At 31.9% G+C, this 13,250-nt stretch overlaps 1 protein-coding gene across 1 annotated transcript in view; it reads left to right on the top strand.

Annotated features, from left to right (window-relative positions):
* LOC114340254 (patj homolog) overlaps positions 1–13,250 on the top strand; it is a 53,439-nt gene that overhangs the window by 26,060 nt on the left and 14,129 nt on the right. Inside the window, exon 2 of the mRNA XM_028290973.2 lies at positions 12,801–13,076. Within this exon, the coding sequence (XP_028146774.1) occupies positions 12,801–13,076 (276 nt within the window). The remainder of the gene's footprint in view (positions 1–12,800; positions 13,077–13,250) is intronic.

The following is a 13,250-nucleotide window of genomic DNA, read 5'->3' as shown; positions in this document are numbered from 1 at the left end:
AGTGCAGTCACTGAAGGTAAAAATCAATTATGACCTTTGATTTCATTAAATCTCCATTCATTTTCACGAATTGACAATAACAACTTGCGGTTTTAGCCTGGGGTATATGTCACCCCTTCTCGGGGGTGAAAATTACTTTATTAAAAATAACCCCACAAATCGAGAGAGGGACAAATTGTAAGCAAAATTTGTTATATAATGGTTATTAATAAATCAATACTTTTTGAGTTATTAAAGATCAAATATTTTAATTTTTGTGAAAGAAAATGCATGCTTTAAAGCGATTTTTCATAAATAACTCAAAAACTGTAAGTATTTACAAAAAAGTTTTCATCACTAAAATTGAAGCTAATAAAAAATATAATAAATTGCTTACTTGAAAAACCCTTTAATGTTAATTTAAAGTAAGTTATTGGTAATTAAATGTATATTTTTTTCTGCGACTGTTCAAATCTAAGGATTCAAGCTTAAATAACGGGAAAGAGATGCATTTTTATAACACTTAGGTACTAAATACTTATCAAAGTACTTAGAAATACCTATCAAAAATAAGCTCCTGAAAAAGTCGATAGCATCAAAATCCGCTCACCAATTTTCGTGAAAATGAATGGAGATTTACCGAAATTGAAGGTCATAGTTGATTTTTACCTTCAGTGACTGCACTATAGAAAGAAACTGGCAATTCAATAATTGAGATGCGTATATTTTGCGAGCTCATAAATTATTAAACGATATCTAGTCGCCAAATAATTAATGTTGTTCTGAAGCTACTTTCTTGTGGCATTTTTACAATTTTATAAATAGTTAAAATGCCAAATAATTAATTTAAATTATTTTAAGTACAACTCTCTCTCTTAAGCCGGGAATATGGGATGGTTTTCTTGCGAAGGGGTTGTAGCTCAATAATCGAAAGGCGCGTGGTTTAAGAGTTCATTCTTAGAATATAAGCTATACGAATTAAACTACTGTTAACTTTTTTGTAAAAACTTACAGTTTTTCAGAACATGCATTTTTTTCACGAATAATTAAAATTTTTGATCTTTAATAACTTAAAAAGTATTGACTTATTTTAATAACTTTATATAATAAATTTTGCTTATAATTTGTTCTTTTATAGATTTGTGCAGTTATTTTTTATAAAATAATTTTCACCCCCGAGAAGGGGCGGTATCCACCCTCAGGGTAAAGGCGCAAGGTGGTACCATGTCACCTTTGTTTCTTGAGGTATCCTCTAACCACTGACCAATTTTCGTGAAAATCGATGAAGGTTCACCGAAATTGAAGGTAATCGTTGATTTTTACCTTCAGTGACTGCACTATACAACATAAATTGCAATTTACTGATCTAAATGCGCGTAATTTGGAAGATTATAAATTATTAAATGATATGTAGTCGCCAAATAATTAATTTATTGCATTTAAGTACAACTTTCTCTTAAGCCGGGAAGATAGGGTGGTTTTCTTGCGAAGGGTTGTAGCTCAATAATCGAAATGCACGTGATTTAATAGTTTATTCTTAGAGTATATAAGCTATAGGAATTATATCCGCAATACGATATATTTTAAGTTTTCTCAGCATTTTTCTCTTAAGTTAAATCAATAAAGGGTTGTTTGGGGGTGAAGGGGATGAGCTCAAAAATCGAAACTATATAATTTCAAGAGCTCATAAATAGCTCGTAATTCTGCCGCAAAAACCGATTCAATATTCCTATTTTTAAGTAGTGGGGGGAGGGCTGACTCAGCCCCCCCCCCCCACTAAAGTATTAAATTTCTGCTCAGTGGAACGAGCTCAAAATTTTTAGTTTGCGGAATATGAAAGCTCATAAATAGCTCATAAATCAGGGATATTTGTTTTTTAATTTTTGCAAGTGGGGGGGGGGGGCAGCTCAACACGGGTGGGATATAAACAAAGAAATAAGAATACTCATTGAAAAAGCTAGAGCCGACTTTTATAAATTAACGAAAATTGTTATTAATAGGGATATTACGTTAAACCTTAAAATCAGATTAATACGCTGCTACATATTCTCCACATTGCTGTATGGCATGGAGAGCTGGACCCTTACAAATACACTAACGAATAAATTGGAGGCCTTTGAGATGTGGATCTATCGACGAATATTGCGGATAAGAAATGAAATAGTTTTACATCGAACGAAAAAGTACAGAAATAACAAAAACGATAAAAATTCGAAAGTTAGAATAATTCGGCCATGAAATGAGACTTCTAGAGCAATAATACAGGAAATATCGCCGGAAGAAGAGGCCCAGGCCGAAGAAGAACATCCTGGCTTCGAAGTCTCCGAGAATGGTGTCAAGAGACCACCTCTAATCTGTTTAGAGCTGCCGTAAAAAAAGTTATTATTGCCAATATGATCGCCAACGTTCGATTATAACCGGACAGGGTACTGAAAGAAGAAGAATAAAAATTATAAGCTTTTATAATTGTTGTTGTTGTCGAATGTAATCAGGTAACCTTATATTATTAGTAATGATCACATACTAATTGTTTTTACTTTGTGTAAAAGTCAAAACACTTAATAATTGGTCGAAGTCATACAAATATTTAGTTTAAATTTTTTAAAATATTTTATGTAACGAATGTACAGAAACATATTATAATGGTGGAGGTGGATGAAACGGAGTTCAAATAGTTAATTTACATTCCATGTCAAATCACTCAGGCAAAAACTTTTGGATCTCGGATTTTTCTGAAACTTGGTGTATAGCTTCTGCGTGACTTAAAATAAGATATTTAAGGTCAAAAAATCTTCTTCTTCTTCTTTTTTCTCAAAATGTTATTTTATGCGATTTTACAGTGATTTGGTGTTTATTTAAACAAATTTGCATTTTCTGTCGTAAAGTATCAATGAAAAACATAATATTTTAATAGAGTGGACTCAAAAATGTCATTATATGGCATTATACCAAGTTATTTTGATGCAAACCAAGTTTTTGATCAAATTTTATAGTGTAGAAAACGTTAAAAAACCGTTTTTTACATTTTCCTCCGTTCTCAAAATACATCATAATCGATTTGGCTGAAAATTTTCCCACAGATAGCCAAAACATTGGACTCAAGGGCCGGTATTTCCAACCTCACTTAAGCCAAAGCTTACTTTAAGCCTTTGCTTAAGCTTAGATGCCTGTATCTCCACTTCAATTTGAGGCTTAAGCCTAGGCTTAAACCAAATAATTTTAAGCTCGCGCGGGAGTTGGTTTAAGCCTTTGCTTAAAATTTGTTTTCTGTTTTTTTGAGGTTATTTCTATAGATTATTAATTATTATAGAGTTGTTTTGAAAACCAACTTTTAAGTAATAACGTTATTATTGGATTATTAAATAATAATCTATTAATTTATTAATCGTAATAACGATTATTAAAATTCTTACTACTTTTGGAAGGTGTAGGCACATGAAAATTGTTTATTTTTACAATGCTTGGTAGGTATATTTATTTTACAAAAATAAACTTACATTCCAATTTGACATTTTAAGGAATATATCCAATAAACAAAATTACAAAGACGGATCTATTGCTTATGCAAAATAACAATAAAAATATAACCAGAGAAAATATAGACAATAAACTAAAAACACATGTACCATGTACACAAAATTAAGTGAAGTAAAAATCATGCCCCGCTAACTCTAATAAAAAACATGTAATCGTATTTATTTTCCTTCCGTTTAGTCAGAGGCGCTGATGTCGGCATTGTGATTGGTGGAACATGACTTTTGACAAATCGTGCGCTATCTGTGAATCTGTAATCTGTGTTCGTGTTCGTTCGTTCGTTGTCGTTCACTTATTTTATATGGTCGGTTATGATGTGATGTGTTTGGTGTTTGTGTTTGTGCCACCATAAAAAGCTGATATTCAGTCGTGTTTTTTGATATTTTTGTTATTTCATAATCGAGTACCTTTTTAAAGGTAAGTTTTTCTGATTGTAGGTACTGTTTATCCAACAGTTTTAAAATACACATTTTATTTCGCGTTTTGTTGTTGGGTCTAATGGCCGATCAGCTGTTGTGTGCAGCCGATAAATTCAACAAGTAAACATATATTTAATCGAAGTTAAATACTAATATTTCTATGTAAAATGTCACATTATTGTATAAATAAATAATTAAGAAACAAAAGTTGTTTGTGTTTTACCTTTATTGGCCACTTTAATAAAATAATATTAAATATTGGAAGTACCGTATGGAGGCTATGGTGTACCTAGCGTGGAGGCTAGATAACGCTGCCCTTCCTATCCAATCAACAGCAAGAACGTTTAAAATTTCACACCTATCATGTCGAAGCTACAGACCACTTATGTGGAGGCCAGATTTGTAGTATCCTTCCAATTTCCCAGGTGCTGAAATACGTGACATATTTTTTGAAGGGTAAGATCGCATTCTACCAAATCAGATAACACTTTTTTCTATGGTAAAAATAACATTGATACAGATGACAAGATAAAATTAAATGTCAACAGTAGTGGTTTTTACCTCTGAACAGTTAGCTCTGGCACTTTGACGTATTCAGAGGTACCAAACCAATTAACTTTACAGCTGAGCATCAGTTTAGTTAAGAGACTGATGGAAATACGTCACCCAGCTTAAGCTTCTCCTTACCTTTTGACACAGGCTTAGCTAAGCAAAAGCTTAAGTAGCTATTGAAATACCTGCCCTAAGTGGTTAGAAGGATTTGAGTTATATTACAATACCCAAAAATTTAATAAACATGACGATATATTTTAACGTTTGAAAAGTCTAAAACTAAAAAGTAAAAAATAAAAAAATATTTTTAAGAAACGCTTTTTTTTAGTTACGAGTGACTAAAATTAAACATATTATAAAAAAATCAACCAAAAAGCAAAAAATAAAAAAAATTGAAAAAATCTAACACATTCGTTAAAGAAAAGCGTGGTGCGAAAACCGTTTATTCGATGAAGACGCACCACGCTTTTCTTTGACGAATGTGTTAGATTTTTTCAATTTTTTTTATTTTTTGCTTTTTAGTTGATTTTTTTTATAACATGTTTAATTTTAGTCACTCGTAACTAAAGAAAAGCGTTTCTTAAAAATATTTTTTTATTCAGTTTTAAATTGTTTATATAGGGTGAGGCAGATAACTGGCCTATTAGAAATATCTCGAGAACTAAAGGTAACAGAATCATGAAAATTGGAATGAAGGGGTTTTGAAGGGTGATCTATTTAATGAAAATATTTTCATCAATTTGCCACTTCCGGTTATACCGGAAAATGTTTAAAACTTCGTTTTTTTTAAATGGGACACACTGTATCTTTTTATATTTTTAGATTCTACTCGATGTCTTCTTTCTTAAAATATGCGGTTTTGTAATGTTATACAGGGTAGTTTAAAAGCTAATTACGTTTTTTTATTAATTTCGTAGCAACTTTCACACCTTGTAGAATTGTAGTAGTTGGATATCAAAAACTCTATTTATGTTAAAATGATTTTTAATATAGTCTACTATTATTAAAAATTATTAAATGTAGTAATGAAACAAAGACTTACTCACAATCATTTAATTATACTTTGACGACCGGTTTCGATCTCTACATTATTCAGATCATCTTCAGGTCGTCGTTACAAGTAGTTAAATGCTACAATTAAAGAAAACCAGAGTTAGAACATTGTCTGGTTGCACAAATGTTAATAGAAAGCTAAACCCGAAAACATTTTTTGAAATAAAGGTTTGCAACTGTTGACATTTCAGAAATTCGATACATACAAATATACACTTATGAATAACAGATACTCATAAGCATGCATAAGCAAATAGATGCTTGCACTTTATGAATATTTGTTGAAAAAATTTTATAAATAAAAACTAATGAAAATATTAATCAAAATTAGATATGCTTCCAAAATTCAAAAAATAATAATAATAGAATAATAATAGATTCAATATTTAAAAATTATTAGTATAGCTAAATGTTAAATTTTAGTATACAGGGTTGGTCGAAACTCGGATTGAGGATTTTCTGAATTTTCTTAAATGGAACACCCTGTATTTTAGTATTGCAATGAAAAGACATTTTATGGTACTTTTTTATTTCTTAAGCATTCCCTATACCTAAATGCTTTAATTTGTGCTTAATTGTTAATCGCGCCAAGAATGTTAACTACGTAGGTATTTTGATAGCTCAACCATTATTGGCAATTTTAAAGATCAGTCTAGATTAATATGTATTTATTTCTGAAAAATTATTTATAATTGAATATTTTCACGGCCAACCTAATAAAATTTTACGTATTTTTTGTTGAAATTGATGTTTGACTCGAATCACCAATAACTCACAAATTAAAGCAGTTCGGTATAGGGAATTCTTAAGAAACAAAAAGTAGCATAAAATACACTAAGCACCAAAATTAACGCACCACCTTAAAAATGGGACATTTTTGATGTCTTGTGTTTCCTAAACCTGTTGTCCGATTTTAGTGATTTTTTTAATATGTTATAGCTTTATTCTTCATGAATATCGATGTGATAACATTGTTGCTAAACAGATAAGTGTTATTGTATACCGGGTGTAACAATAATAGTGTGTTTTTTCCTCAAAGTTTGGAACACCCTGTGGAATATTCTGGCGTATATAAAATATTGAAATTAAAACTAAACTGTAGCCTTATGCTTTTTTAACATTATACTTTTTGATCCATTCGCTTATGTTGGATAATAAAAAAGTTAGGTACTTTAACAGCTAGCAACGTTCTTCATCAATACAGGGTGTTTCTAAATAAGTGCGACAAACTTTAAGGGGCCATTCTGCATGCAAAAATAATAACCATTTGCTTTATAAACATATGTCCGCAAATGCTTGGTTTCCGAGATACGGGATGTTGAATTTTTTCTTACAACCTGACGATTTATTTATTGCTCTAAAACCGGATGCGATATGCAAATGAAATTTGGTAGGTTTTAAGAGGTAGTTATTGCGCATTTTTTGGCATATAACTAAGAATTTTATATTCACCATTGGCGTGCATACAGGTCATATAACCCGGTCATATTACCCGTATGCACGCCAATGGTGAATAGAAAATTCTTAATTGTATGCCAAAAAATGCGCAATAACTACCCCTTAAAACCTACCAAATTTCATTTGCATATCGCAACCGGTTTTAGAGCAGTAAATAAATCATCAGTTTGTAAGAAAAAATTCAACATCCCGTATTTCGGAAACGAAGCATTTGCGGACATATGTTTATAAAGCAAACGGTCATTATTTTTTATGCAGAATTACTCCTTAAAGTTTGTCGCACTTATTTAGAAATACCCTGTATTGATGAAGAACGTTGCTAGTTGTTAAAGTAACTAACTTTTTTATTATCCGGTATAACCGGAAGTAGCAAATCGATGAAAATATTTTCATTAAAGAGATCACTCTTCAAAAGCCCTTCATTCCAATTTTCATGATTCTGTTTTCTTTAGTTCTCGAGATATTTCTAATAGGACTTTTATCTGCCTCACCCTGTATATAACTAGAAAACGATCAACTTTAGAGAAAAATTAACAAAAGACCTTTTTTCTTTAGAATGACCTAGAAAATCTGAAATAATATCTGCCCGAGTCTAATTTTTTTTAATTTATAAAAAATGTCATTTTTTAATTATTAATTAATTATAGTTAGAACAAGATTGGATCGGGCAACCGTTGTTTTTTGTAATTGTTAACATGCTAAATTACATATCAAATAATTTTTATCTATTAAGGTACTAGTACACTTTAGAAGACCAACAACAATCATTTTTTTCAAGAATTTTTTTCTCAGAACCTTTATTAAAAATGAACATAAAATTTTTTACATATTAATGTCTAACTCTTAGAGAGTACAAAAAAATATATCTTTTTCATTTATGCGCGTACACTAATATTGTAGAGGGCGCAAAAGTCGAGGCCTCGAAAAATGATGGCGGACAGTTAATCTCAGGATTGGGATATCTGAAACAAAAAAATCGTACTGCATTTGAAAAAGGAAGGTATCTTACGTGACAGTTTACCACAATTTGACCAAAAAATAAAAAATAAATATTTTTTAACCATGAAAAACTGAAGAAAAACAGGCGATTTTTTCACAATTTTTTTTCAAATTTCCCTAAAATCTTTGTTTTGCGGATTTTTTCACTAATGGTGGCAAATTGTCACGTAAGAAACCTTCCTTTTTCAAATACCGTACGAATTTTTTGTTTCAGAGATTCCAATCCTAAGATTAACTGTCCGCCATCGGAACTACTTTTTTTTGAGGTCTCAACTTTGGCACAATCTACAATATTAGTGTACGTGCATTAGGGTGGGCCGAAAAAATTATTTGTTTAGTTTTAATACACAATACCCCCAAAAAGATGCCTTTTGGTAAGTATAATCACTGTATTTTTTTTAGGATTTTTAAAAAAACATCTTCAGCCCTCTACCACCCCTAAAGTGAACCCTAAATCAAAATTATTTAATTTAATTAGCAATACCTGTAAAAAGTTTCAATTATATGCAAAGAGTTCATGTTATTTTTTTTATACATTTAGAATAAGATATTCTACCCTCTACCAACAGATAATGATCTTGAATCAAAAATAAAAATAATAAATTCACAATTATTTCTGAAAAATTGTGTGTAAATATGGGAAACTACTGCACATTTTATAGGGTGTTGGGAAATAAAACAAAATTTGAACTGAACTAAAAGTTTATTGGAAACCGAAAACAAACAAAAATATAAATATCCTATTTTTAAACACACTAAAATGCGAAATAAAAATCAATAGAAAAATGCGTTCATTCAATTTTAAATTGTGCTTTGTTATCGTAAGTTACAAGAAAGTCTTTTGATTTTATTTTAGATCGAATAAATCCGTCTCTGCGTTCTGGCCCTGTAACTAGCAAAGATGATTCCGAAACCAATTTCACACATCTCTCCACAGCTTGCGTGTGGCATGGATATTTTGGAAAGTCAAAGTCTGCAATTATAGAGCTATCAATTAACTGTTTCAGCTCATCATCTGGTATGTCAGCTAACATTGGTGGGGCCGTTACTTCACATTCACTCCAGTTTATTAACTCAAAATACTCCGCAGCATTAAAGTTTATTTCTGGTATTTTAAACTGCCTTATTCCGACTTTTTTCTCTTTTCTGGCTTTAATAATTCTCCGTAAAGCTAATTCTCGTACCCATTGACGATTATCTGTTAACATACATAAGAGAAGATTCTCCGGATGAATATAATAGGAGTTTCGTTGGATAACTGCATCTATAATATTTTTAAGATCATCTCTTAAATATCTTGATAGTGTAATGGATTTGAAAACATGCAAACTGGCTTGTGTGCAACTTGGATTAAGCTTTATAAAAAACCACATTGGTGCATAGACTTTAATTATAAATTGAACAAGATCTTTCAATCTTGATGTAGGATGTTCGGTTCCAACGTAGAGGCGGAGAACTCTATTTGCCATTGTCAGCCATCTGGAATGAGCTAACTTTCCAGGGCTACGATTTGCTAAATTTTCATAGACGTTGCCATTTGATATTGCTTGGCATATGTCGTACAGATATGACTGGTCTGAGCTTAATTCTTTAGATGGTATTTTTAGTTCTGGGAGATCACTTTCAATTATTTCAAAATCTACGATTGGAAGGTGTTCGCATTTTTCCAATAATTTCCCGATCACTCCAGAGAATTGACGAGGTCCAGTAGTAGCTCCATCCAAACGTTGAAATAAATGTCTCAATGGCAACTCATTAGCATGTAAGGCACACACAAACCATTGCAAAGGTCGCTTAAGTTCATTTTCGATATATGTTATAACTCCATTTTTATGTCCAGTATTCACTATGGTTCCGTCACAACCAATCGCCACTAAATTATCCAAACAGAAGTTATTTGAAATGAGAAAGTCTATTATTGCCTTTCCAATTGACTTGGCTGAGCCTGCAGATGGGGTAACGTGCCCCAAATAAACAGAATTCGGTTCTTCTATCAATGACACATGTTCTTCTGCAATAGTTCTTTTATGATATCTCTCACCTTTCTTTTCCTGCACTAAGGTTTTGTCCTTCCTGCCATCAAAGTAAATACTCTTAATGGGTTTATTTGTAGACTGAAACTCATTACTAAGGATATTTCTGTTCTTTTGACGAGCTCTTCTAACTTTATTTTTATCGATTACTTTTGAGGTATCACTATCGCAAATAATTCCCACATCTTTTAATACAGCTGTGGCAACAGCAGCTGCTGACCTGTCAGAAATTCCATATTTGTCACATATGGTACCTAATGTGGGCAACTTTATCCTCATTTGACTACAGGATGGTTTCGACGGTAAATCAATATTTGCAACACTAGGTGAGGCTTCAGATGAAGAAGAATTGTCAGAGTCTGTTGATAACCTAGTGACCTCAGTAGAACAGCTGGGCATAGAAATATTGTGAAATTCAGATTTGAATTTTTGTACTCGTTCTGTTTCTTTTGTTTGTCTCTCCGTCCTTACATTCAACTTTTTAGTTGTTTCACGATCAACAGTTCCTATAGCCATATCTCTAGTGGACCGTTGATCCAAAAGAAATTCCTGTTCCTGCTTTGGTACTTTTCTTGATTTATCACACTTGCATGCAGAAAAATCACACTTACAGGCAGCAATGTCGAACAACTTATCCCTTGTTTCCTCTTTGAAGCTGGTAATCTTTAACTCATATTGAACATTTCTTTTGCTTTTTGGATATCTGATAAGGTTTAAATATTTATTATGATATTTACGTAATAATTGCATGATGCGGTCCTTTGACACGGTTGGAATTGACGCTGATTCCCATATACTTTTGATTTTTGGCACAAGCACTTCACAAACTTCATTAAAACTTGGTTCCTTTCCAAAATATTTAGTAAACTTCAGTTCATAACGAATAAACAAATAACATCGAAGCACATGTTCTATCGTTGGTAAAACATGACAGTTTAAGTCGACTGGGTTACCGAAAATTGGACATTCTACTTTACTTCTTGTAATATTTAATTTTAAAGCAGCCATATTTATGGTCGTGCTAGGTATTCACGCAAATACAACAAACACAATCTATTCGTCTTGGCTTTCAACAAATAAACAATAAACATGCGTTTCACCCGAAAGCTTATTTCGCACTAAGAAGATAAGCGACGACAAGTACCATAACTCTCGACGATCCATCTCAGCCGGGACTGTTCGATTGTATCCGAGGCTTCACGACCAAGACCATCAGTATTAAATACTTTTATATTATATTATTATACTTTTTATGCTTTAAAGTTATACGGAGTTAATTTTACATTTTGTGTTTGGAAAAAGTTGGAAAATTGAGATTTTATTTTAGTTAGAGGGTGGTAGAGGGCTGATAAAATCATTTTAAAATAATAAGAAAAAAACAAAAGATTTATACACGGTAAAAGACAAACTTTGAGCGGTATTGTGTTCCTAATTTATTTATTTATTTTTCAAGGTCACTTAAGGGCTGGTAGAGGGCTGAAGACATTTTTTCAAAATAAAACAAAAAATCACAAGTATTTTTTACACATATACGCATCTTTTTACGGGTATTGCGTTCCTGTTTGATTCGTTTTTTTTCTGAAGTCCAGTTTCGGCCCACCCTAACGTGCATAAATGAAAAAACATATATTTTTTGTATTCTCTAAGAGTTAGATATTAATATTTAAAAAGTTGTATGTTTCATTTTTAATAAAGTTTCTGAGAAAAAAAATCTTGAAAAAATGCTTATTTTTGGTCTTGCAAAAAAAAGTGTACTAGCACCTTAAACAGATCGGTACAAATTGACCTTAGGGACCGTTTAAGTATTACGTAACGCAGGTTGGGGGGGATCAAAAATCTTCAAAAATTACGTTACGCAATAGTTGAACTTCCATAAGAGCGCGTTACGTAGGGGGGAGGGGTGGGGTCAGAAATCTTCAAAAATCGCGTTACGTAATACTTGAACGCTCCCTTATATCGTTTAGACTATATGATTCATGTACATATTTATGTGAGATTATTAAAATAATTTCACAATTTCAGCGTTTAGGGACTGTATTATAGGTGTGCTTCAAATTATAATCGTCACAAAGGAAGGTTTCACACGCGGTAGTTTATTGCGTTGGAAACCAGGATGTCTTGTCTGTCTGCTTTTATGGGAGGACGTGTACAGGTCACTGTTTACGTTTTACTCTAGTTCACAAGGAGAGACAAAGCGTTTGTTTATTACAAGAAGCGGGATCATAGAGCTTTGTGGTACTTATGACGGTACTATTTTTGTTTAGCTAGTCATCATTGAGAGAGGATACAAGAGCGAAGAAAGCATGTTTTCTGTACGGGAGTCAGAATCATAGAAAGTTATTTGCACGCCTGTTTCCTTCAAGAGGAGAAATCAGAGAGATTTTTCAGTTACAATGTCTAAGAAATGTCTGTATTTCTAAAGAAGTGACGTAGGATGGGGAGTAGGAATTGTTACTCAGGGTTGTCTGAAGTAATAATTTTAAATAGAGGGTGGAAAGTATAATATAATACAGGGAAAAATATAATATTATTTTTCGCCTGTGAAAAATGGAACAGAGGTAAGAAGCTAAATGTAAAAATTATGTTTTTCGATGCTTTCACAGCATCTAGGGATCTTCTCACTTGAACTATTGTGAAAATTAACAAATTACTAATGTTTGATTTTTGTGTGGCAGCTAAACATTTTTATGCTTTCTTTTTTTTTATTGTAATAGCAGCTTTTATTTGTACATATATGTAATGAATTAAAAACTTAAATACTTACTTATTTCAGTCACTGCAAGTACTGCAAAATACTCCTGTCTTTAATGATGAAGATATCATTCATCGATCTCCATCTGTTGGAAGCAATAATTCGAAAAATGAACCAGATAATTTAATAAATAGTGAATGGTCCCAAGTAGAGAGTATTGACCTAATCAACGATGGTACTGGACTAGGTTTTGGCATTTTGGGAATGAGGAATATGGGAGTAGTAGTCAAAACAATTTTACCTGGAGGTGTAGCAGATCGTGATGGTAGATTACAAAGCGGTGATCACATTTTACAGGTACTTTTTTTTCAATTTTTTTGCTCGTTAATTTCAAATGATCTTAAAACCTTTTGAATATTTTGTAATCATACAATATACTTGTAATATTCTGACGTTAAATAGAACACTCAGTAAACGTAAATACGACTGTCATGGCGGAGTCGAAATTAAATTGCGACCTCCAAATGAATT

The sequence above is a fragment of the Diabrotica virgifera genome, chromosome 10 (genome assembly GCF_917563875.1).
Source record: "Diabrotica virgifera virgifera chromosome 10, PGI_DIABVI_V3a".
In the NCBI taxonomy this organism is placed as follows: Eukaryota; Metazoa; Arthropoda; class Insecta; order Coleoptera; family Chrysomelidae; genus Diabrotica; species Diabrotica virgifera.
This window is presented reverse-complemented; position numbering and strand designations above follow the sequence as displayed.